General features: G+C 36.7%; 1 protein-coding gene and 1 long non-coding RNA gene across 2 annotated transcripts; both read right to left on the minus strand.

Annotated features, from left to right (window-relative positions):
• Positions 1-377: 377 nt before the first annotated feature.
• Positions 378-19607, minus strand: LOC129282418 (prostatic acid phosphatase-like). The gene is made up of 10 exons (XM_064114992.1): positions 19477-19607; positions 16433-16528; positions 14731-14979; positions 13469-13570; positions 10905-10997; positions 10063-10192; positions 9271-9356; positions 8375-8481; positions 6419-6612; positions 378-5025 (listed from the first exon to the last, which is right to left on the minus strand). The coding sequence occupies exons 1-10, from the start codon at positions 19597-19599 to the stop codon at positions 4835-4837; spliced, it is 1371 nt and encodes a 456-aa protein (XP_063971062.1). The 5' UTR covers positions 19600-19607; the 3' UTR covers positions 378-4834.
• Positions 12509-13276, minus strand: LOC135157892 (uncharacterized). The gene is made up of 2 exons (XR_010296804.1): positions 12948-13276; positions 12509-12586 (listed from the first exon to the last, which is right to left on the minus strand). It is a non-coding gene; the product is annotated as an uncharacterized LOC135157892 (long non-coding RNA).
• Positions 19608-26177: the final 6570 nt, after the last annotated feature.

Below are 26177 nucleotides of genomic sequence, written 5' to 3' on the forward strand. Positions count from 1 at the left end.
CAATTCTAGAAATAAAATATGCAAGACAATAGATATCTTTCAGGTCAGCATGTAAATATAAAACTTTGCTAAACGTATTTAAATCAGGACTGATACACAATACTCTGAGCTTTTAAAGCATATATCATGAAATGAAACAACATGAAATAAATAAATCTTTTTGTCATGTAATGACAAACAAATACCTCTCTCCATTGGAATGTTTAATGGAAAATATTTATGACAAACATTGGAAACTATTTTCTTTATCATTAATCCTCTTTGAGGCAGTGCTGAAATTCCATGCCAATAATTTCTAGATTTTATCAGTAGAAATTGAAAATTACATTTTGCTTTTGTACAAAACTGCAAGATAAAATAACACAAAACTGAGAGATAAAATAATACACCATTTTATTTGTATTTTAAAGTTCTTTCTACATTGATTGATAGTTTTATGTTCATTTAAATGGAAAGTAAACAGGATACAAACAAAACTTCTAATCCTGAATCATATAATACAATTTTCATCAGTACTGTACATATAATGAGCAATTGCACATAGCCCCTCGATTTAATGAATAATTCTAATTTGAATTTCAGATCGTCACACAAGTAATACTATCCTTACATATTGACTTGCCATAGGACCTAAAATTTTATTGTCCAGAAAAAAAAGTATTTGAATTCTAACCTCTAATAGAAACAATCACAAAAAAAAAATTTAATACTATTTCATTTATCATTCTTATTTATCATATTCATGATTCCAGAGTTTTTATACATTTTTTTTTTCAATCCCAGCTTTACTTTAATAAATCAAGGGCAAGTCGTCCCAAAAGATGTCTTTACTGAAAATAAATAAATAATATAGGATTTGTATAGCGCAGGTATCCTCCTTGCTAGGTGCTCAAGGCGCTCCTATATTACCCCCGGCTAAGCTAGTCTACCGATTCCAGTGAAAGCATTTTGAGGAATTACTTCCTCCCGGTACCCATTTACCTCACCTGGGTTGAGTGCAGCACAATGTGGATAAATTTCTTGCTGAAGGAAATCAAACCCACGTCCTTCAAATTGAAAGAATCTGAATCACTAGACCACAACGCCCACCGTAAAGGCAATTCTCTCTAGGACAACTATTCTTAACATTGCCAGGTGAGCCGTCCGCTTGGAAAGTTAACCAAGGAAGTGTTTCACAAAGCTCTAAGTGTACTGGACAAATCACAACTAAGACACAACAAATCATGTGACTCTAAGTCACACTAACACTTTGTGAAACCATCCCTGGAAGACTAGAACCTAGCACGGTGGAAGCGCCGTGGTGTAGCGGTTCTGACTCTCGCCTTGTAATCAGAGGGTCGTGTGTTCGAATCCCACCATGGCCTAGCGTCCTTTGGCAAGGCGTCAATCCACAATTTGCCACTCTCCACCCAGGTGTTAAATGGGTACCCGGTAGGATGCGAAGGCCTATGTAGTATGCCTAGCAATTGAGTCTTGGAACTCTTGTTGGAATGCTCCCCAGGGAGTGGAGAAGGTGCATACATTGTATGCGGGCATGCAAGGATCCGATGACCGGGGTAATAATATATCTGCAAAGCGCTTAGAGACGTCGTTCAGATGTGTTAAGCGCTATATAAATGCGGAATATCATTATTATTGGCATTCAAACTTATTTCAGAACAGTGTACTGTAAAATAAACTACAAACCAATCCATGAAATTCACATCCCAAATTACAATCCACTTGATTATTTGTACAAAATATGAAAATTCCTATACTAAATATTGTTCTTTACAAAAGAAACAAAGATTAAATGCCAGAAGAAATGTTATACAGATATCCCTAGAACCAATTGTTGAATTGATATTTGCACCCAAATTAATCATATAAAAAGAAAAAATATCAGTAAAATGTGACCCGAGATTGATAGCAAGTCATTCACATAATCCTGAAATGATTAGAATTTACTTACAAACTTGTAATATAATACTAATTCATATCTTACTCAATATCAATTTCAATAAATCAGATTCATCATTACAAAATAAGTAGAAACTTCATGAAACTTCATGAATGTGTTTGAGATGACATTTGTGATGTATATGTGGGGATAGCATTTTGACACCATAAGACTTTTTGTGAGACAATGTCATGCCAAAAATAACTCATCTCTGTACTTATGTAAAAAGTGAAAGGAAGTTCAAATTATCATTTAATGATTTTTTTGATTATTTTTCATTTTAATTTGTTTGCTTTACTGATTTTGGGTTAATCCTAGTTGGTGAACGGTATGTAATAATGTTCATTAAGAAAGAAAACAAAATTCAATAATTTTTTTACTCCATGAAGATGTTAACTGATCAGGAAAGTCTGGAAGAAATTCTGTACATGTTCAAATTTTTGCCAATCTAACAAAAAAAATGCCTGCTTTTATCTTTCCTTTTGCTGCAACGCTCCCAACTTTAACCAATCTCTCTTCTACTTGTGAATAAAAAAATCCTTTTTTTTTCCCCCGAGCACATGTGCACATGGTCCTTCCAGCTACATCATGAATATTCATTTAATTCACACACAATACTGTCTTCTTTTTCGGTTTGTGCCAACAGATGATGGAATAGCCATCACACAAAGGATGTTGACACCGCTGACATGTGCAGCATGAAACCTTTCTTCATTCATAACAAGGACATATTAAAGATAAATGCCAGTTGTGGTCACGATCTCAAAATGACTTTTTACAGAATCCACTATAATGACCACCCAAGTGTCTGTTTGTATGAATAAAAAATACATGTATGTGCCAAAGGATTCTGGAAGAAATTGTTTAATTGCTGAGAAATAAGCAAAATAAGCGCAGATTCTGGCACTTCCATCGGTTCTTTATTCCAACAATAATAAAATACACTGTCCCATGTGTGCCTATCTGTGTTGGCGATCTTCAGTGTGATCGTTTTTCAGCTTAGATTTTATGATTTCACAAAGTTCAGTTTATGTAACTGCACCAGATCTAGATCCACGATGATATAGTAATACTTAACCTTGGTTTTACAGACTTTCTCACGAAATCAGTGTTTTACTGCAACTACTTTCATTTAGCTTTAAGATTAGACCATGAGGAACGAGACCTACAGAAATAAGATGAAGCCTGTTCACACCATGTGGCAATGTACAGTCACTTGACCCTATTCTTTTGAGGATCAAGAGGCGGCGGATCCATGCTTGGAGGTAGAAGTTCATCAATAAGCCCCGGACAAAAAATATCTTTTAATGAAAAATAAATAAATATTATGCATCCAGCTCTTCACAAATCTGATAAATCAAACAGATCAGGGTTGTGAAAGTTGTAAAGACAGTGCAGCAAAGGCTTATGCATTATATATATCTGTTACCAAAAATACATAAATTTAAATGGTAAAATTGATGGAAGAGCAAATTACACAAAAAAATACTCTATCGATGCTGCTGCATATTACACTATTCCTGAGTGTGACTAACTTAATAAAAAAACTAATCACTAAATTCCCTCTAAATTGGCCATGCAGGGTGAAAATGAAAATCATGATTACTTATTTTGAAAACTAATCAAATGACCTATTATCTATTGATGGTAAATGATATTTGATGATTTCGATCTTACTTTGTAATTCAGAAGATCTTCTTATTCTCATGTTTTAAGTTGTGAAAATTGAAGTTGAGGGTAATTATTGGTTATCTCATAGCATAGATCGAATCTGACTTTAGTCCAAACTTGCATGGAGTGCCTATTTCCAACTCCATGTATGTAAGGGGCCGAAAATAATTACCCCCTACAATATCAATGCAGGAGGAACTGACTCTTGTAGACCTTTGAAAAAAAAGACTAGTATGGGAAAGTACATATTATTTCTAAAATATTTCTGCAACCATTGAAAGAATGTTGCAACATACCTGAGGAACCCCCATTTCTTGTTGACCTTTAAAAAAAAATTGTCATGTGATATGACACACACATTTGTGGGCAGAGGATTTCTGCAACACAGCAATGCTGAAACAACCAAAATATTGCCAATTTAAGGAACAACTGATTCTTGAAGATAATTTTTAAAAAAGACAGCTCAGGGATTGAACATGTAAATAAATTATCACAGTGGATTTATGCATCTATTGCAGCAATGTTACAACAACAAAAATATTGCCAATTTAAGGAAAAACTGATTCTTGAAGATAATTTTTTTTTAAAGACAGCTCAGGGATAGAACATATACATAAATTAACACAGAACATTTATGCATCTTATTGATGCAATGTTGCAACAACAAAAAAGCTGCCAATTTTAGGATTGGTTGATTCTTATAGACCTTTATACAAAAAAAAATGATAGCTTTGGATTTGTACATAAATCATCAAGAAGATTTCTGCATCTAAAGCAGCAATGTTGCAACAACGAAAAAGCTGCCAATTTTAGGATTGGTTGATTCTTATAAACCTTTATCCAAAAAAAAAAAATGATAGCTATGGATTTGTACATAAATCATCGCAGAAGATTTCTGCATCTATTAAATGCAGCGATGTTGCAACAACAAAAAAAGCTGAAAATTTTAAGAATGGTGGATTCTTGTAGACCTTATAAAAAGATAAATGCGCAGGAGAAACACATATTTTGTTGCAGATGATCACATCTTTGTGACCAGGGTGTGAATAAATAGTTGATTCTTATAGACTTTATATAAAAAAAAGATTAATGCTCTGGAAAAGCACATATTTAGTCACATATGATCACATCTTTGTAGTCAGTGCGATATTCAGCATGAATAAATAAAAACAGAAAATACTTTGACGAACGATCACAAGACTATATCTACTCCTTGACGTGGGGTCATGTGTCAAACACGCTCTCGTCTTCCGACTCGCTGTTGTTGCCGCCCAGGAGGTGGAAGTTGATGGGTTCCATGCGTTTCTTGGAGTTATGTAAACGGCGACGCCCACCGACGCCACAAGTGAGTATCACACAGGCAATAAAAGGAAGCAGGGCTGCAAAAGCCAAGGTACTTGCTGCTAACATCCAACCTGCATTATCAGGATAAGAGAGAAAGCTTTAGTCCCATACCATATGGATTTCTGTAGTCCAGCCTACAATAACAGGATCTGAGATCAGAACAAGTTAAAGATAAATACCAGTTGTGGTATAAACAAGTTTGAACAGAATCCAATGAAATTACCATAAAAGTGTGTGTATGTATAAATGAAAAATATGTGCAAAATAGCTCTGGAAGAAAATGCGTAATTGCTGAGAAATGAGCAAAATAAGCTAGGAATTCCATCAAACGTCAGGTATTTTTCGAAGCAATATCAATACACTGTCCCACATGCTTTTCTATGTTAGTGATCATCAGAATTATCGATTTTGAGCTACGATATCATGATTTTACAAAGATAAGTTTACATTACTGTACCAGATCTAGATGTATGATAACATTTTGACAATTAACCTTGATGTAAAAGACTTTTTCATGAAATGGAAAAATGATGGACTGAAATCCACAACAAACCATTCTTATCTTACATGTACCTCACAGCAAAACTAACTTTTCAGCAGTAAAAATTTCAAACCAAGTAGTGCTACTTAAACCACAACAGCTCATTCTTCTACTGAAGATGCAATTGTGTAATAAATCTCATCTTCTCAATTTCAGTCACCGTCCAATAATTAGAATTACGAAGCAAGGTATAGAGGTCTTTCATGAATTTGGGATATTCAAAACAGGGCTTATTCACTTAAAAGGGACATTTATGAAACAATCATTTGACACTTGTAAAGGCCACCGCACACCTTACGACCCGACTGGTCTATGACTGGTCTGCGACTGAGTGATGGGAGATGAATGGTAGTCATAAGCCTCGACACCGCACACCTTGCGATCCGACTACCATTCTGTCTGCGACTCACGCATGCGCTTTTTGCCATAGCAACTGAGAAAATGGCGCTTACCACTGCGTATGCGCGTAGTATATCATATACGCATCGTGCAACTCTGCTGTCTGATTGGCTGGAAGTTGGATTGAGCTTGCGATCCAGTCATAAGGATCTGACATGTCAAATCCTTATAATCGGAAATCCTTATAATTTTCCTTGCGACTTGTCTCTGACCGGTCTGCGACTCTCAAGCTGACAAGAGCTGTGACGTCACATCTCCCCTCACTCAGTCCAAGCCAGTCGTAGACCAGTCGGGTCGTAAGGTGTGCAGTGGCCTTAAGGCATACTTGTTAGTGAGCTTTTGATTTGTTTTGATAGCATTTATTCTTACTTACAATGAGCTGATATTTTTATCCACATCATCAGTCTAAAACTGAAAACTGAACATCTAATCCCATTATAAGATGTTTTCGTCTCTGAAAAAGCTTGTAGAAAAGAAACTAAATCACGAAATTCTACTTGCAAAAATCAGCTGAGTAAACTCACCTATATTCCATTCAACGTGAAGAGGCAATGAAGGCGGTTTTCTCCTGCACATCGCGTCGATGTCATCGACCAGGAAAGGCGATGCAATGTGGAAAAAGTTTTCGACAGGGCATACCTCGTTGCAATCGAGGAACTTGAGGACGTACGGTGGCTTTGAAGTGTCATTCCTAAATAATAATTGCACCGTATGTGAACTGGAGAGAGTAAGAGAGAAAAGATGAGAGATGGAGAGAAACGTAGAGAGATGGAGAGAAAGGTATAGAGATGGAGAGAGAGAGAGAGAGAGAGAGATGACAAAAATATGAAGATATAAAAATGTCACACCTATAGGCCCGTATTCTGAAGTCAGGTTTAACTTAGACCATGGTCTAACTCTGTGCTAAAATTATGGGAAGCCAAACATTTCAAAATGTTGTTTGCAGGGAATGCATGTCATGTTAATTGTGCTCTTCACTAATCAATGGTGAAGGCAATTGTCATACCTTTCCTTCCCAGGCAGTTAATATTATTTTTGGAGTCAAATGAGCTGATACATTGAACCTCTACTGAGATTTATGTAACAACTGGCTTTCCATACATGTAGTTAAACCACAACTTCAAACCAGAGATTAAATTAAACCCGACTTCAAAATACGGGCCATAGATTATACATTGAGTGGAACGAACGATAGGCCGACTGCATTATGGGAAACAAGCAGTTATTTTCTAGATACGCTTTCAACTGGAAGCTCGCAACTCTTTCAAGAACTTTTGCAAGGAACATTTGGTTGGACACAGGTCTATAGTTCCGAAGATCATTAGGATCCAAACCACGTTTCTTCAGCAGGGGAACTACTTGAGCGACCTTGAAGCTGTCAGGAACACTCCCAGAAGACAGCGAACCGTTTACGATGGATGTGATAACTGGTACCAATTCACCCAAACACCCCTTGACCAACCATGTTGGAAGAGGATCCAGCTGGCAATATTTGGAAGTCATGGCACCGATCACTTTTCTAACCTGGTTTTCAGATACCGGTTCAAACGACGAAAACTCACTATCACTTCCAGGAATTTCCCCTAATTGACATGGAGCTGGGTCAAATCCTTCAATAATTTTATGAATTTTCCTCTCGAAGAACTCACCAAAGTCATTTGCTAGTGACTCATCTGAATCTCGATCGGGAAGCACAGAAGCTCGCTCGGGGGAAGACAGCTTTTGGACGAACTTGAAAAGTTGTTTTGTGTCACACTCTACAACTTCAGCTGACAGAAACTGTGATTTTGACTCTGTAAGTGCGTCATTGTAGGTCTTGCAGAGTTGTTGGTATATCTGCCTGTGGATCTCTAGGCCTGATTTCATCATCTTTCTCTCTGCACGGCATTTAACTCGCTTAGCCTGTCGAATGGAGTCGTTGTACCAAGGAGCCCATGGTCTTAAGGACACAACAGATGATTGAATTGGTGCGTGCTTATCCAACAGTTCCTTCAGCACACAATTGTACTGTAGAACTGCTTCAGAAGAACACGATGAGAGCGAAGATGTAAGAGAAGATGCCAGAATGTCTGACTTGAATAAGTCCATATTGATATCATGAAACTTCCTGCAAGTGACAAGCTTCTTGGTGGCGGGCGGGCGTTCCAAGTTAATAGTGCACCATATACAGTCATGATCAGAAGGAAGACCCCTGATGGAATCAATCGCAGGGACCACTTCGTCGACCCTTCTGGTTATCAGCAGATCTAGCGTATGCCCCGCTCTATGTGTGGAATACATAACATGCTGCTGAAAACCAGCCTCATCCAATGTATTGAGGAAAGTGGTAGCATCTTTATCGTTGCGATCATCTACATGTATGTTGAAGTCACCAACCAAAAATGGAATGTTGTCAACTATTGCTACAGATTCCATAAGTGACGAACGGGTGTGAAAGCAACTTCAGAGTATGATACAAGAAATGGAAGCATACAACTCACCCATCGTCTTCTCTGTATAATTCCACCATTATGCAGGATGCAGTAGGAGGGATTACATTATTGAAGACGCCAAACATTCCTAAAAATGGTGCAACGGTTGTATCATGCTAAGGGAAAAGAAAGAAACAGAAAATACAACCGAGTCAATATCACAATGTTTACAGACCAGTTATTACATGTTTATAGACCAGTATATGTCTGATTGGGTGTATTTGTGAAATCTATTTACTGTTAAAGTGGAAATTTTTCGATCAAAAAAGTGGTAGGTATGTGCCGTAGGCAAGACAAAAAACGGGGGCTTTGGAGCGGGCCTATTGGAAAAAGGAGGGTCCTCGGAACGGGCTTTGGAACTATGAAACTATGAAAACGGGGGTCCTTGGAACGGTCGCCTGCGTTTGAGTGCGTATGCATCCCTATGGAACGGGCATACGTGCATGCAGCTAGCCCGGCGGCACTGGCGCCGGGTGCTCTCGCGCAGAGGCGATGGTCGGACAGCGGTCTGCAGCCGCTTCTCACCAAAACTGCAGCTCATTGTAGCGGATCAATGCAACTTTCAGAAATCCATAACTTTAAATGAATTTTTGAAAGTTGTCAAATTACAAAGCACATGACATTCCGTCAAAGCGACGCAATAAGAGACACAAGATTTGGACCTTCATAGGCCAAGTTTTTCGATCGCCTGGAGAAGTCTGTTGCAAATTAAAAATAGAAGGGTCGTTAATGAGACTTAAATGAGGGTCTAGCGCTGCGTCTGATCACCAGACCTACGGAGACTACTTGTCTGATTTTTCTTTTTCCTATTAATTTGGGTTGGATTCCCCTTCAAGTTTACTTTTCATTGTGGACTTAATGTGGACTTGGCCTTAAAGACAATAAAAAGAAGAATTCAAACTTACCGCTGAGTACATAAATATCCTACTATCAACGTTTGTTTGGTTTAAATGAGCCTTCATATTCCCAACCATCTCTGTTAATAAAACACCTAAAAGAAAAACCAAGAAAAAATGAAATAAATAAGATATTTTCCTCTAAAAATTCATAAGAGATCACATGAACAGAAGTCTTACATGACATTAAATTTGCAGCTATTTGATTACGGAGATGCCAACCGTTAAGGAATATTAATCAGATAAGAAATTACAATGTGAATAACCAAACGGCTGAATCAAATTTTTTCTTACGAGACAAATAATGTTAACAAAAGTTTTTCACTCAGTCATTCTATTGGGAAGTAAACACTGAATTTACATTAGAACACAACTCATTAATATTCCGTAAGGGTTGGCAACTCTGTGATTCACTTAGGTAAATGCAATAATAATAATGATTTTGTACAACACTCCATTATCAGAACGGCATCTCTAGAGCCCTTAATAAACACATCATCACCCTGCACATTCTCCACTCCCTGGGGAGTATTTCATCCCTTAATTAACACTTCAAAACACTCCAAACACTCCATTATCAGAACGGCATCTCTAGAGCCCTTCATAAACACATCATGACCCTGCACAATCTCCACTCCCTGGGGAGTATTTCATCCCTTAATTAACACTTGAAAACACTTCAAACACTCCATTATCAGAACGGCATCTCTAGAGCCCTTTATAAACACATCATGACCCTGCACATTCTTCACTCCCTGGGGAGTATTTCATCCCTTAATTAACACTTGAAAACATACCCACCCGAATTAATTCTTTTTTCATCTGTTGTCATGTTGGAGTACTCTACTTCAAAGGCAAAATCCAACGTAGCTTTTAATCGGTTGAACGTCTCATCGTCTACCCAGTCTGGTAATTTTCTTCCGTCTCTTTTCTACAAAGAATAAACAAGAGACAAAGGAGGTTGCATATCATGATACAATTTAGACTTAAAGGTCCAAATTCACAAAGGTGGTTTTTAAAATCATCGGTTGAACCCATGGTTTATGCAGATTTTTTGTATAAATACGGTGTATATTAAAAAATGTCCAATGCTGATGCGCGCGTTTGTCACAGTGCACCAAATTGATGCCTGGTGCCATGGTTAAGCACGCTATTTCATTCATGAGTCCACTGTTTTGAATTAATGGGTCCACTCTTCAAACAGTGAGTAAAATAGCTTGACTACTCTTATGTCCAAGTTTCATGAACTAGATCCATATACTTTCAGAGTTATGATATTCAAAAAAACTTAAGATTGGTTAAGATTCGTCCACTATCCACATGGTCTAACTGCCATTTTGTCCACTCACCATTTTGCTTAATAACCATTGGTCCAATAGCCATTTAGTCCATAAACCATTTGATCAAAATGGATAGTGTTAAACTGGATGAAATGAATGAAAAGAAAATGGCTACTAGACCAACTGGCTATGAGACGAAATGGTCATAGACAAAGTGATTATTGGACCCAATGGTTATTGGACCAAATGGCTGTTAGACGACATGTTGATGGATGGAATCGCATGAGACTAAATGAAGGTAGACCATGTGATGAGTGGACGAGTTGGCAATAGACCAATCGGCAGTTTACCATACCAACTTACCTCTCTTAGTAATGTATCTGCAAGAGTAGAGAAGTTTCTAAACACTACATCATCAGAAAACCCAGCATTCTTTTGAATTCTATCAAAGAAAGTCTGAAAAAAAAATAAGATAGAATTTTATTAATGCAAGCACTGGAACACAAAATGCTATATCAAGCTGCTTTCAAAACATTCATACTTCTTTGTCTTCTTCCTTTTCCCTCCCTGTATTCTTCTTTTTCTTTGTCTTCATCTTGCTAGTCCCTCTTGTCCTCATCCTCTTTCCCTCCCTTCTCTCCTTCTCCTCCTTTTTTCCCCTTTCTTCTTTTTCGTCTCCTTCTCCTTCTTCTTCTTCTCCTTCTTCTTTTTCTCCTCTTTCTTCTTCTTCCCTCCTCCTTTTTATTCTCATTCTTTTCCTTTCACTTCTCCTTATTTTTCTTCTCATCATCATTGATCTTCCTCCCAGTCTTCTTTGTACAGAGTTTAATTTCAATAATTCTTATTCTCTCTATCTCCCCTCTATTCGATTTATGATGGTATCTATGCACTTTCCCTTGATCTAGATATATGCAAACATATCTATCACTCAAAGAGCTTTAAAGATTTACAAATAAAAGTTGTTTGATTTTCAGGTGGATACACAGTGGTGCTCAAAAGTTAGTGAATCCACCAGAAAACAAACATAATTTAAAGCATTAAAGTTCTGCCATGTATAAGATATTTAATTGGGAATTCTAGTGATAAAGTACTGCATTCAATAGTTTGTTTCTCATGGATCGCCAAACATTGCAGTGTTGTTGTCTGCATTCAACACTCAGGATGAAGGACTGCATTTTGTGGTGGCCGGGGGTTCACTAACTTTTGAGCACAACTGTAATTATTTCATAAATATAAGTAATTATATGACACCAAGATAGATCCTTGTGATTTGATTGGTTGTTTGATATCGTTCATTCAGCCCATTTTGCAATAACGTCATCAACCGTGCAATTTTGGATCCATTCATTGTGCAATTTTGGATCCATACGATTTTGTTCATTGCACTCGCACACCGAGACTGCAGCTGCAGGCACCAGCAGTGCGTATGTTGTCATGACGTAACAATCAACAGACCGAACTCGCACTGCATGAGCATGTTTTGCATCGAAATTCATAAATTTCATCTGAAAAAAAAAAATCAATTTTTAGGTGTCATTTAAACCAAATGATGAATGTTTGTTCATTCATGCAATGGATAGAATACTTCATTCGGTGAAAGATGAAATAATGATCCATTCAACTTGGCTATGCCTCGTTGAATGGATCATTTTATCTTTCACCTCATGAAGTATTCTGTCCATTGCACTCATAAACATTCATTATAAGTAACTATAGTTCAATAATCAGGGATGCCACTAGGTGTCCTCCAAAAATACTGAAACTTATCGCGGGCCGGGATAGTGTCCAAGAAATTTTTTTTTTAGGGGGGGTCCACCTTTAATTTTGGCATGGACACATGTCACAGGTAAAAAATTGGACAAGCAAAAAAAAAAAAAAAAAAAAAAAAAAAAAATATATAGGAGGGGGGGGGGGTCCGCCCCCACCTCAAATTTAGGGGAGGGGGGGAGGACCAAGTGGTTTCTTACCTTGTTGTGATCGATGACTTTGAAGTCAATTAGGTTTGAAAAACTGACGGTAGTTAGTTGTGTGTTTCTCATAGAACGCTAGACCAAAAGCTTCAGTCTCTGTATTTTGGTTGTTCAGCTGAACCGCGTTGGCTCCACTCACCAATACATAGACTGAAGAGTTGTTGGCCCGTACATAAAGACAACGTATCAGCTAACCCAGGGAGCTCCGGCCCGCAAAGCGGGCCGGGGCTAGCTGATACGTAACCCAAGGAGCTCCGGCCCGCTTTCCGGGCCGGAGCTCCCTGGGTTCCGTATCAGCATGCAGCAGTAACGTTAGATCTAACATTCGGCGGAAACCCGATTTTCGGATCGTTTTTGGTACATAAAATGTCACATTATAAAAAAATAATTACATCCAAACTTACGAGAAAATATATAAAATTCAGAAACATCGTACCTTAGACCGCAGTTACCGCTAATTCCTTTCAAATGATGATCAAAACTTAGTCATCCTCGATTCCTTCGTTGGTCATCGTAAGTTGCCATCTTGGATGACGTCATCATCTGTACAGACGTATTTACCAGTCGCTATTATACCGCGATTCGTGCCGCTACTTTGCGCTTGTCTATGTGCGTGCGTTTGGAACTTGTCGCTCGCATTGATTGGCCAGGATATCGATAATTCTAATCAGAAAGCCTTGATAAAAGCATAACTCAATGAACGTAGTAGGCAGTGCGCGCGTTTATAATTTATGTACTGTATAAAAGCAAATATCTCGGGGACATATCTCTCACTCGGTTGATCGACATGCATCGCAATCGGAAGAAATAGGGGGAAAAAGGAGGACTTTCCGTTTTTTTTTAATACACAGAAAACAGGAAAAGTCGGAAATACGGAAATAAGATAGATGGCAGGAAAAAAGCCGGAATTCCGTATAAATACGGAAAAGTGGCATCCCTGAATAATACTGTACTCACCTGATTATCTTTTATATATTTTTGCTTGGCTGGACAGTTCTCTACGTACTGAAAGAAATCACTTGCTGTGTCACATCCTTCAAGTTTGGTTGGATGAAGCAGCTGTGGAGGAAATCATAATGAGGATTCACTTTATCGATTCCAGTTTTGCAAGGACCTCAATAACGATTTGTTCAAGATTTCTATATAGTTTCTGGCTAATCAGTAGCAATACACAGGCAAAATTGGTAAAATGTTGTCAATTTGTTTGCTCAACAAAAAAGATGAGAAATGACAAGTCTGTAATTTTGGAGTACAGAAAAGTCCCCTTCACACAACCTACAAACTGAGTTGCATTTACACAACAGATGTTTTATGGAACTCTCTGACCGCTCTGGTGCTATCATTTGCAATAAAGGGTTCTTAATATAGGGGACTTTTATAGGCTTCTATGTACATTGGTTTAGATTGAACACCCATGGATAATTTTGGATATTCATTTCCTTATCCAGCATTTTACACAAAAATATGATAGGCAATCGAGACTGATTATACCATATGATTGATTGACTCGAGAGAGATTATAGCTATGTCTCCATATGAGCTACTGTCATCAAAGCTGTGTGAAAGAAGGTTTAAATCTGAAGACAATATCCAGAAAAAATGAATAATAGAGAGCTTTAAACTGATGTCTATATCTATCATCAAAAATTTTGACAGCATATTTGTAGAAAATATTAAATTCACTATATTGTCTTTAATTTTCATCTAAAATCAATGAATGAGGCATATGATTGAAGTGATGAAAAGAGTGAAGTGAAGGGACAGAAACAGTAATATCTTGGTCACATTTCCTCTAAGGCCGCCGTAGGGCAAGTCAAAAACAACCGTTTTATCTAATTTTATTAAAACCACCATATGTAGCTGTGCGCACCAGAATCGGTAGACTAGCTTAGCCGGGGTAATATAGGAGCGCCTTGAGCACCTAGCAAGGTGGATACGTGCGCTGTACAAATCCTATATTATTATTGATAATCCTATATTATGTAGCTGGTACAAAAAAAATTAATAAAACAGACGTTTTAACTTTTTTTTGTACCAGCTACATATGGGTGGTTTGAATAAAATTAGATAAAACGGCTCCTTTTTTTTTTGTTTCCAGTGCTCTTTTGATCATTTTGGGGGCTGAGTCGCCCCCAGCCCCCGGTGTAATTTTGCTCCCTGAAAGACACAACTCTTGACTTTTGACAAGGTGCCTCAGACAGATCCAGACTGATACTTACATAGTCCTGCCCCGTATTTACTGTGGAAAAGACAGGCACTGGTGGCCACAGAGTTGACGACTCCCTTCCCTCCGAAGCAACAGGAAAGAATCCCTGCAGGTTGGACTGTGCCGACATGATGGTCCGTTCTTTCGAGGTGCTCCGAACGTAGAACTGCTTCGGCCGGTAGGTACCATCAAACAGTTTGAGGTCCGTCACGTATCGTTTCCTTAACCATTGTCCAAGGTCGTAATGTTGGGCCATTCCGTTCTGTCCAAATAATAAAACATAAATATATTTTCTTGAAAAATTAGGTTTTATTTCTTTTTTTAATATTTATATCCCCTTTGAGTGAACATAATTTTTTTCATCATATTTTCGTTTTCCTCTTTGTAATAGACTACCATATTCTTTATTTCTAACTTTTCTCCCCTTAATAGTGTAATTACTACTGTTGTGATGATGATGAAGATGATGGTGATGATGATGATGAAGAAGATGATGATGATGATGGAGATGATGATGATGGTGATGATGATGATGATAATGACAACAACAATAATAATAATTATAAAAATAATGATACCATATAAATAAAACAATAATGATAATAAGAATAACAATACTACTAATAATAATGATACTAATGATGATAATGACAATAATAATTACAATAATAATAATAATTAAATTGATTATAATAGTATTCAAAACACTGGCTCTAATCAGGTGGGAGAAACACAAATGAAGTATAGACAAAAACTTAATTTTTCATTGAAGTCATCAATACAATTGAAATATGACTTTTCTGTCTTTACTGACTACCCAAATTAAGAATATATTTTTTTAACAAGATGGATATATCTCCTAAGTATTTGTACAATGACTCACATAACACTTTGAAAAGCCAGAACAAAATGTCAGGTTTCCTTAATCTTCTGTTCTGAGTCTTTCAAATACATATTACATACCTCGTAAAAGCAAATACAATACACTGATTTATAGCTTTGGACTTTAAAAAAATATATTCATGATTCAAATTTTTCCAGATTATCCATTTGATAGAGTAACAGTCTGATACACCTGGACATTTTAACCAATGTATGCTGACATACATATATGGCAAGCCATATTCACCATAGTATTTTCTTTCTTGATATCAATAATTACCACTTGCCAAAATCACAGAATGATATTGCTGTTTGTAAGTTATGAGTGACTTTGCCAACGACTTTCAAACGACTGGTGATCATTTCTAGTGGTCAATTGTATACACCAAATGTTCATTGATGTCCATTTAGCGCATAAGAAAGGTTCACCAGTCATTGCACCTAACTCACAAACAACTTTATGAAAAACCTACCTGGGGTTCGTCTTACAAAGAGTTGCGATTGATCCGATCAATTGTAACTATGGACAGCCAACAACGCCAACATCTATTATGCATGTTTGTACAAAATATTTTCTGACTATGATGTATATATTCATGCATTCATTGTTTTCTTGAAAATTCCCTGTGCTTCTCTTTGTTCACCAAGGACATTTTGCAAATTTCCTGTAGAAAAAAATTATGACACTGGTGGATTTCCACAGATTTACGATTGATTGGATCAATTGTAACTCTTTGTAAGACGGGCCCCATTGGGACATTCCTTTATTGCTATTATGAGAACTCCTGGGAAGTTCACTAAACTACAAAATATTACCAATCATGAAGAATTACCTCAGTAAGCTGTCCAAAACCAAGGGGCCATGTGTCTTCTGTGTAATTATCGTTTGGATATGCTTTTACAGGAGATCTATCCCCGTGACGATACAACTGAAAGAATAGATGAAACATATAGGTATAGGGTTTAATCTTATGTGATGATACGACATATCTCATATCAATATGTAATCAATACTTAAAGGAGAATGAAACCCTTGAAACCAGCTGAATCCATATCAAAGAGAAAAATAAAATAAAACATATTGTTGAAAGTTTGAGGAAGATTGAATGAATAATAAGAAAGTTATGAGCATTTGAATATTGAGATCACTAATGCCATGTAGATCCTCCCATTGGCAATGCGACCAAGATCTGTGATGTCACACACGTACAACTCCCTCATTCCTTTAGTACTTATTTCACTTATATTCTCACTTTTATAGAGTCTATCACAAGGTGAGGTGTTCTCTTTATGAGAGGACAAGTACAGAGGTTTCACAACATTATATCATTGATGAATCGTTTGTCATATGATGAGAATGAGCAAAAAGAGATGTTTGGGTGTATATTTTCAGTGTCCACAAGGGGAGAGTTGTTCATCTGTGACATCATAGATCTTGGTCGCATTGCCAATGGGAGGATCTCCATAGCATTAGTGATCTCGACATTCAAATGCTCATAACTCTTCTATTGCTAGTCCTATTTTACTCAAACTTTTGTTGATCTTATTCTTTGATTTTTCTGCTTTCACAAAAGCTAACTTGCTCCAAGAGTTTCATTCTCCTTTAATCAATACTTCTACAGGAAATGAGGAAGTATTACAGGAATTTATATGTTCACCAAACAACTGTCTTTAATAGAAAGTATTACTCATTCTTCTTCTAGCTCAAACTTCGGACACACAATCATTATATGGCTTTTTTTGTGTGACTACATTCCTCCTTCTCACTAACTGGTCCACTTCCCCAATTCACAGTAAAGTTATGATGTACAGATCGTTTTGGTCAAGTACCTACCGGTACTCATGGTTGACCAACAGCTGGATGTCTTGACCAGACTAACATTATAAAAAGGGTTCATATCTGAAATCCATTCAGAATGGATTCAGACTGGCTTTGTCTGTCATCAAATTATCATCTTCGAGAAATGCATGAAATATGAACTGTACATCTTGTATTGCTTATTCTTCCTTTCTTATTAATACACTGGTTGAAAGTTAAAGTGCAATCAATCCAACAGCAAATCAGCAATATTACAATGATATCTGCAGAGGGGGTTTTCATTCGGTTTTGCCTTGAAATCAGCCAATTCTAAATCCAATCTTTCCTTGTTCACATGTTTAATAATCTTTGTATTAAATCCCAACTGTAAAACAGGGGTTACTTTCTTTCTTCTTTTTTTTACATTTTAGTAGGCAGGACTTGAAAGTACACAGTACGTGATGTAAGTGATTTTAAATTCCTTTTTTCCTATATATGAACCAATATGCTTACTTACAAATACTGCATGCAGTAGTAACTGATTCAGGGAGATTTAAAAGATCCAAAATAAAATAAATAAAAGAAACGTTATCAGAATTTCTGGCTATTAATGATGTTGGACTAGGTCCCCTTTCTCTTAAATCAATAAAAAAATAATAAAAAAGCTTCCTCATATGCAATCAATGAATTGAAAGTTCAAGGCCAGAGGTCATTCAATAGAAAAAAATATATATTCAAATGAGGGCATCACATACTATGTAAGAAGAATATTAGATAATAGTGATACACCAATAATATATCAAATGCATATTATCACACCTTTACCAGTTTCAGACAGGCTCTAACATTTTTCTAGACCTCATTGGTTTCTGAAGAACCATAAATTAGTTTTGTGTGGTTAACAAAACATGCTCTGCTGCAAACAAACTTACATGTAGACAATGAATTGAAAAAAGTGTTCATTTCCAAAACAATGCACTCAACAGTAATTTTTATTCACCACAAAAGTAATTTCCGGAATCGGTAATCAATTTGAAGCAGATTTACACAAAAGATTTTCTTTTCTTTAATTAGATAGTAGATCTTCTAGTAGATCTAAGTAAACAATATCTGTTTACCATATTTTTTTCAATTCCATTTTTTATGACATTAAAGTTCAACATTAATTGTACCACAGTGATGACCGTCATGTCATGATTTTTTATTTTTTGTAATTGAAATTGATTGTGTAATTTTTGTTTGGTCCAATTCCAAAATTGTCCGATATTTGGGCACTTTAGCTCTACTATTAGTTTTAGAGTGCTCTTTTCTTTTGTGAGGTAAATTGCAGTTGCAAGCACATGCTGCAGTTAGTGCAGCTGGTGATTATAAATTCAAATACGCATATCATAGAAGCATGATTTTCTCCATTTAAATAGCATGCATTAGAAATCGCACACGCGGATAAGTGAAACAAGATCCTCGCGCCTCGGCAGTAGAGGCGCACGGCCAATAATATTGGAGACTGTCTCCAATGTGGGAGATTATCTCCAACATCAGAGACTTTTGTAAAGTCTAAAGTAAAGAATTTGGGTATCCAATTTCAGAGACAGTCTCCAGTTTTGGAGTCCAATTTCCTTTGTTTACATTTGCTGCAAAAGGATTACCTTGGCGGCAAATAAAAATGTGATAAGCAGATTCCTCATGAAAAATTACCCCTTTTCACCATCTACTTTAAATATTCACCGTCTACTTTTGTTTTGATAAGGATTTTTGTTGTCATTCACACACAAAACAAATGGGCTTCTGACCTCAGTGAGACAAAATTTTGGGTGGAAAAAATCATGCTTTTGTTGGTGTTGTTTCTTTTGTCCTTTTGCAAAGCAAGTCTCCAATGTGGGAGATTGTCTCCCCTATTGGAGAGTCTCCCATATTGGCCGTGCGCCTCTACTGCTCGGGTTCGAAGAGTACCGTACCGTACTGTTGACGACATTTCATTCAATCATTGACATTGGCTTGCCGAAAAAAAAAATTATCTGTAGGCCTAGTGTATTAGCCCGATCATTTACTTAGAAATTAAGCTTTCATCTAACATCTCACCAAATGTACAAGTTTTATTGTCCTTTCACAGGAACCACATGGAACGATTGATGAGAAACAGGCGAAAAATAGTAATAACATGCTCCACATCCTCAGAAATTGTGATGCCGTGGAAGCTGCCATCTTGGAGCGAGTGTAAATTTCGTAGTCTTGGCAAATCACAGCAAACCGTATCGTGATCGTGGAAGGAAAAGTGACGTTCATCCTTTGCGTTCACCAATACTCCGGCAATATATGATTTTACTTAAATGTCACCAAAAGAAAATTATTTGAAGTAAAGTGTTTGATAGTGTTATAATTTTCGGAACAAACAAACAAAAAATATATTTTCCTATTTAAAGTTATACTGACGCCTGGAAATGAGACAACAGAAATGGGGGTGGGGCATCCTTTAGTGCATCAAGATCAACCATGAACGTTGGAGCCCGGTGTTCGAATAAAAATATTGAAAATTGAAAGAGAGAATGAATAGAGAAAGGAAATGCAGAGGAGGAAATAAAAGAAGAGAAATGAAAGAAAGAATTAAAGTTCAAGTTCATTTCCATTTCCATCATAACATAAACAACAATTACATAAACGCATACAAAATAAAAAAGCAAATATAATTACGAATCGACTATACAGACAAATTATTTTAAAAATATACAATAGTAAAAGCTTGTTTGGAAATGAGGGAATGATGGGAATCCACTAGGAATGAAGAAGCAAAAACAGCTTGTAGAGCGTGGATGCCCTAGAAGAGATCATTAGAAAAATGAATTATGAAAGGAGAATGAAACTCTTGGAGCAAGTTAGCTTTTGTGAAAGCAGAAAAATCAAAGAATAAGATCAACAAAAGTTTGAGTAAAATAGGACTAGCAATAAAAGAGTTATGAGCATTTGAATGTCGAGATCACTAATGATATATGGAGATCCTCCCATTGGCAATGCGACCAAGATCTATGATGTCACAGATGAACAACTCTCCCGGCTTTTTGACGCTGAAAATATACCCCAAAACATCTCTTTTTGCTCATTCTAATCATATGACAAACGATTCATCAATGATATATTGTTGTGAAACCTCTGTACTTGTCCTCTCATAAAGAGAACACCTCAACTTGTGATAGACTCTATAAAAGTGAGAATATAAGTGAAATAAGAAAGTAATGAGACTGCTGGCTAGCGACCGACGGGTTTCCATTCTCAGCCGTTCTCTGATTGGTCAGTTAAGACAGTGCGGTGTCTGTGTGTTCCGTGTGTGTATGTGCGATGCGCAGCGTGCTGTACATGTGTTCACTGGACGTGTGGGCATAGATTAGATACCCAGTCGTTTTATTGATTTTAACCTTACAATAACAACGATCAGGGATGGGTTTATTTTGTTGCTGTGTGTGCATGTGAAGGATAGAAGTTTTTTACAGCTCTTAATTAACTGACTCTCTTTCCAAGCTTAAAATTATAATGATAATTGCTGTTAGTCAGTTAATTAAGAGCTGTAAAAAACTTCTATCCTTCACATGCACACACAGCAACAAAATAAACCCATCCCTGATCGTTGTTATTGTAAGGTTAAAATCAATAAAACGACTGGGTATCTAATCTATGCCCACACGTCCAGTGAACACATGTACAGCACGTTTCGCATCACACATACACACACGGAACACACAGACATCGCACTGTCTTAACTGACCAATCAGAGAACGGCTGAGAATGGAAATCCGTCGGTCGCTAGCCAGCAGTGTAATGAGGGAGTCAGTTGTACGTGTGTGACATCACAGATCTTGGTCGCATTGCCAATGGCAGGATCTACATGGCATTAGTGATCTCAATATTCAAATGCTCATAACTTTCTTATTATTCATTCAATCTTCCTCAAACTTTCAACAATATGTTTCTTTGATTTTTCTCTTTGATATGGATTCAGCTGGTTTCAAGGGTTTCATTCTCCTTGAAGCTAGGAGAGCAAAAATAAAACTTAGAAGGAACGAACGAAAAAAAAGGCAACCAACTAATCTGTTTAGCCGAGATTTTAATGTACTTTCAAAATTTTAAAATGGATTTAAGGCATATGACCGGCTGCGTTGTCATGGTCCGGGGTCATTAAGACAATACTTTCAGATAACGATATCCATGATAAACTAAAATTTAGTTTATTAAAGGTTAGTGTAACTTTTTAATTGATTTTTATAGAAATATATTTTTTAACACCGGGGGTACTATACCATTACAAGGTGGATATAACATACAAATGCACTTTCAAAATGGGCTCTAAACAACACTCAGATCTATCGATAAATATCTATAATAAAGAAGTACTTTGTGATTATGATATGTTTTTTATTAACTTAGCTTAAATAAATATTTTATTTTCATTAGATCGGATGTAGGCCTAAAAACAATTAAAGTGGAAGAGAGTTTATCGACCCTATGTAATCATACCTTGTATACATGCAGCTATATTACCATTCGGTCTTTCCATGCAAACTATGAAAGGGAATAAATACATTGAATAAATAATCATAATTATAAAATAAATTGCACCTGCGATATTATTATACTTAAACAGAGTAAAGAGCTGGGAATATTAACAGTTGCTGATGTAAATATCATTCAGACTGCACTTTTCATGTTTAGATTGAAGAATAAGATATTGCCTTCCCAATTCGGTTCAATGTTTACACGCAATTTTGTCAAATTTATTTATATACCACAAGAAGCTCGGAAAATTACCATTTAATAAATCTCCGTACCATCTTCGAAATCTGGAATATCCCGACAGGTTGAAAGCCCTTGGACTATATACAAACCCTGGCATACAGAAGACAAAGGGCAGAAGTTATCCAGATCTTCAAGATTATGAGAGGGATAGACAATGTTGATGCTGATCTGTTCTTTGAACGAATCCATGACTCTGGTACAAGAGGACATAGCATGAAACTAAGGAAGCAGAGATGCAGATCTGTTCTGTGAACGAATCCATGACTCTGGTACAAGAGGACATAGCATGATACTAAGGAAGCAGAGATGCAGATCTGTTCTGTGAACGAATCCATGACTCTGGTACAAGAGGACATAGCATGATACTAAGGAAGCAGAGATGCAGATCTGTTCTGTGAACGAATCCATGACTCTGGTACAAGAGGACATAGCATGAAACTAAGGAAGCAGAGATGCAGATCTGTTCTTTGAACGAATCCATGACTCTGGTACAAGAGGACATAGCATGAAACTAAGGAAGCAGAGATGCAGATCTGTTCTTTGAACGAATCCATGACTCTGGTACAAGAGGACATAGCATGATACTAAGGAAGCAGAGATGCAGATCTGTTCTGTGAACGAATCCATGACTCTGGTACAAGAGGACATAGCATGATACTAAGGAAGCAGAGATGCAGATCTGTTCTGTGAACGAATCCATGACTCTGGTACAAGAGGACATAGCATGATACTAAGGAAGCAGAGATGCAGATCTGTTCTTTGAACGAATCCATGACTCTGGTACAAGAGGACATAGCATGATACTAAGGAAGCAGAGATGCAGATCTGTTCTGTGAACGAATCCATGACTCTGGTACAAGAGGACATAGCATGAAACTAAGGAAGCAGAGATGCAGATCTGTTCTTTGAACGAATCCATGACTCTGGTACAAGAGGACATAGCATGATACTAAGGAAGCAGAGATGCAGATCTGTTCTGTGAACGAATCCATGACTCTGGTACAAGAGGACATAGCATGATACTAAGGAAGCAGAGATGCAGATCTGTTCTGTGAACGAATCCATGACTCTGGTACAAGAGGACATAGCATGATACTAAGGAAGCAGAGATGCAGATCTGTTCTTTGAACGAATCCATGACTCTGGTACAAGAGGACATAGCATGATACTAAGGAAGCAGAGATGCAGATCTGTTCTGTGAACGAATCCATGACTCTGGTACAAGAGGACATAGCATGATACTAAGGAAGCAGAGATGCAGATCTGTTCTGTGAACGAATCCATGACTCTGGTACAAGAGGACATAGCATGATACTAAGGAAGCAGAGATGCAGATCTGTTCTGTGAACGAATCCATGACTCTGGTACAAGAGGACATAGCATGATACTAAGGAAGCAGAGATGCAGATCTGTTCTGTGAACGAATCCATGACTCTGGTACAAGAGGACATAGCATGATACTAAGGAAGCAGAGATGCAGATTTGTTCTGTGAACGAATCCATGACTCTGGTACAAGAGGACATAGCATGATACTAAGGAAGCAGAGATGCAGATCTGTTCTTTGAACGAATCCATGACTCTGGTACAAGAGGACATAGCATGAAAGAAGCAGAGATGCAGATCTGCCGTTCGCCAAAATTCATTCTCATTGAGGAGCTGCAATAATTGGAATTCCCTGCCTGAGTCAGTTGTAAGTGCAACTAGTCTAAATCAGTTCAAATCCAGACTTGAAACATTTTGGCACAACCATCCTCTGAAGTACAGACCTTACCAAAGATAAGAAACTCAACGAGGGGCACATAAGCATATTGCTTTACGTCTCAACATCCAAGTAAATCCAAGTAAGTATGTTAACATCTAAATCAGTAAAACACATGCAGGGGTCCCGATGTCTGGCACTCACTTCCCAGTGAGATCAAACAATCTTCATTCTTATCGACGTTTAAAAGGAAATTAAAAAATCAAATTCTAGCTAAATATTAGTCGGAAGAAAGACAAATTCTGGTTATGTAAGGGGGGGGGGTATATAGTTAAGGATTTCTCTTGGGCAAGTTACATAATAATTGTGCTTTCTTTGTATGTATTCCGCAATCGTATTCTGTAATTGGGATAACCCCTTTCAAGCTCCTTGAAGTTTTTTGGTTTTTCCAATATTTCTCTTACAACATCAGTTTTATAATTTCAAATTCATATACCTTTTCACTATATTCTTGATTCAATTATTATGTTTTTATTGTTTGAATGTACATATTTTGTATTGTTTTTATCATGAGAAATAAAATCTATCAATTAAGCAAAAGAACTTCCTGATTCTCGGAGTGGTAGAGTTTTGGTGAAATGTTAAAAAAACGTCAGAAACCTCCCATCGTCAACTAAAAAAATCTTCGTAGTTCGTACTGCTCAAATATCATTAACCCAAACAAAATTAGATTTAGATTTAGATTTATTCATTTATTTCCGTTCAAACAAAAGATATAATCAAAGTAAAGTGTAAATACATGTTCAAAATAATACATACAGTTCTATAACATTTCATAACAAATATTAAAGATAAAATTATCTGAACGGAGGGACTTGCCAAGAAAAGCAGAGCTTGTAAATAAGGCAAGTCCCTAAACATAGTTCCAATACTAATTAACATAACCTATATACAAGAGACGGGTGGAAAACAAAAATAAAATACATAATCTACAAAATACCAAAATAGAGCGTATAAGCGACAACAAAAAGTGGAAAGTAATTTGAATAATTGGAGTGATAACGATAATGATGATAACATTTTTAATAGAAATTATAAGAGTGGAAAAGGGAGGCAAAGGAAAGAGAGGGGAGAAAAGGGTGGTGCAAATAAAACTGAAAATAAAAAGAGGAACATGACAGGTGCACAGGTCATAGGACACTGTAGTGACATTATTTAGAATATATATTAGACAAATTTGTTGACAATTAAATGATAGTTGTAAATACGTTTAGTTACAGTTATATATTAGCTTGACTTGTTGGTGTGGAGTATTGACAAATTAGCATCTTTTTAAGTTTGCGCTTGAAAATGTTAATGCTTGGTGATTCTTTAAAGTCATTGGGCAGTGAATTACAATACACTGGTCCCAAAAAGACGAAAGAGTTTTTTTGCTAAAAGAGTACGGGTTGGGGGTAGATGATAACAATTACGTTGTCTCGTTGGGTAATCATGTATGGAGGAGTTTTTACAAAACATATTTGAAAAAATTGTGGGGAGATCATTTTTATTTAGTTTATACATAAATTGGGCAAGTTGGAAAAGATATAAATCATTCACTTTAAGAATATTATTTTGGAAAAAAGGACATCTGTGTGTGATCTGAAATGAGTTTGAAAAATTATTCTAAGGGCCGTCTTCTGCAACAACAGTATCCTTTGTAATTGTGTTTGGATTGCACAACCCCATGCCAAAGTGCCATAATTAATGTATGGTAATATTAGTGTATGATATAATGTAAGTAAAGTGTGAGATGGAAGAAAATATTTGAGCTTGTTAATAATTCCGATGTTTCTTGAAATTGTTTTGCATATATTATCAATGTGTGGTTTCCATGATAGCTTATTGTCAATAGTAACACCCAAGAATCTGGTTTGTGATACATTTTCAAGAACGGTGTTATCAAAAATGAGATTGTCAGGTAATGTATGTGTTTTGTTACTAAAAAGCATATAATTTGTCTTTTGTAGGTTAAGTGATAGTTTATTCGCCTTAATCCAGTCAGTTACATGTATGAGTTCAGAGTTTACAATTTTTACAAGTTGATTTGCGTTATCATGAGAAAAGAAAATATTCGAGTCGTCTGCAAACAGTATGAATGTTAGTAAATTTGAACTTTTTTTAATGTCATTGATGTAAGTAATAAAAAGAAGAGGGCCAAGTAAGCTACCCTGAGGTACTCCACAGGTGACAGGAAGAGTAGAAGAAGTAGCGTTGTTAACTGATACGAATTGAGACCTATCTGTTAGGTAACTCCTG

Source organism: Lytechinus pictus, unplaced genomic scaffold, assembly GCF_037042905.1.
Source record: "Lytechinus pictus isolate F3 Inbred unplaced genomic scaffold, Lp3.0 scaffold_20, whole genome shotgun sequence".
NCBI classification, from domain to species: Eukaryota; Metazoa; Echinodermata; class Echinoidea; order Temnopleuroida; family Toxopneustidae; genus Lytechinus; species Lytechinus pictus.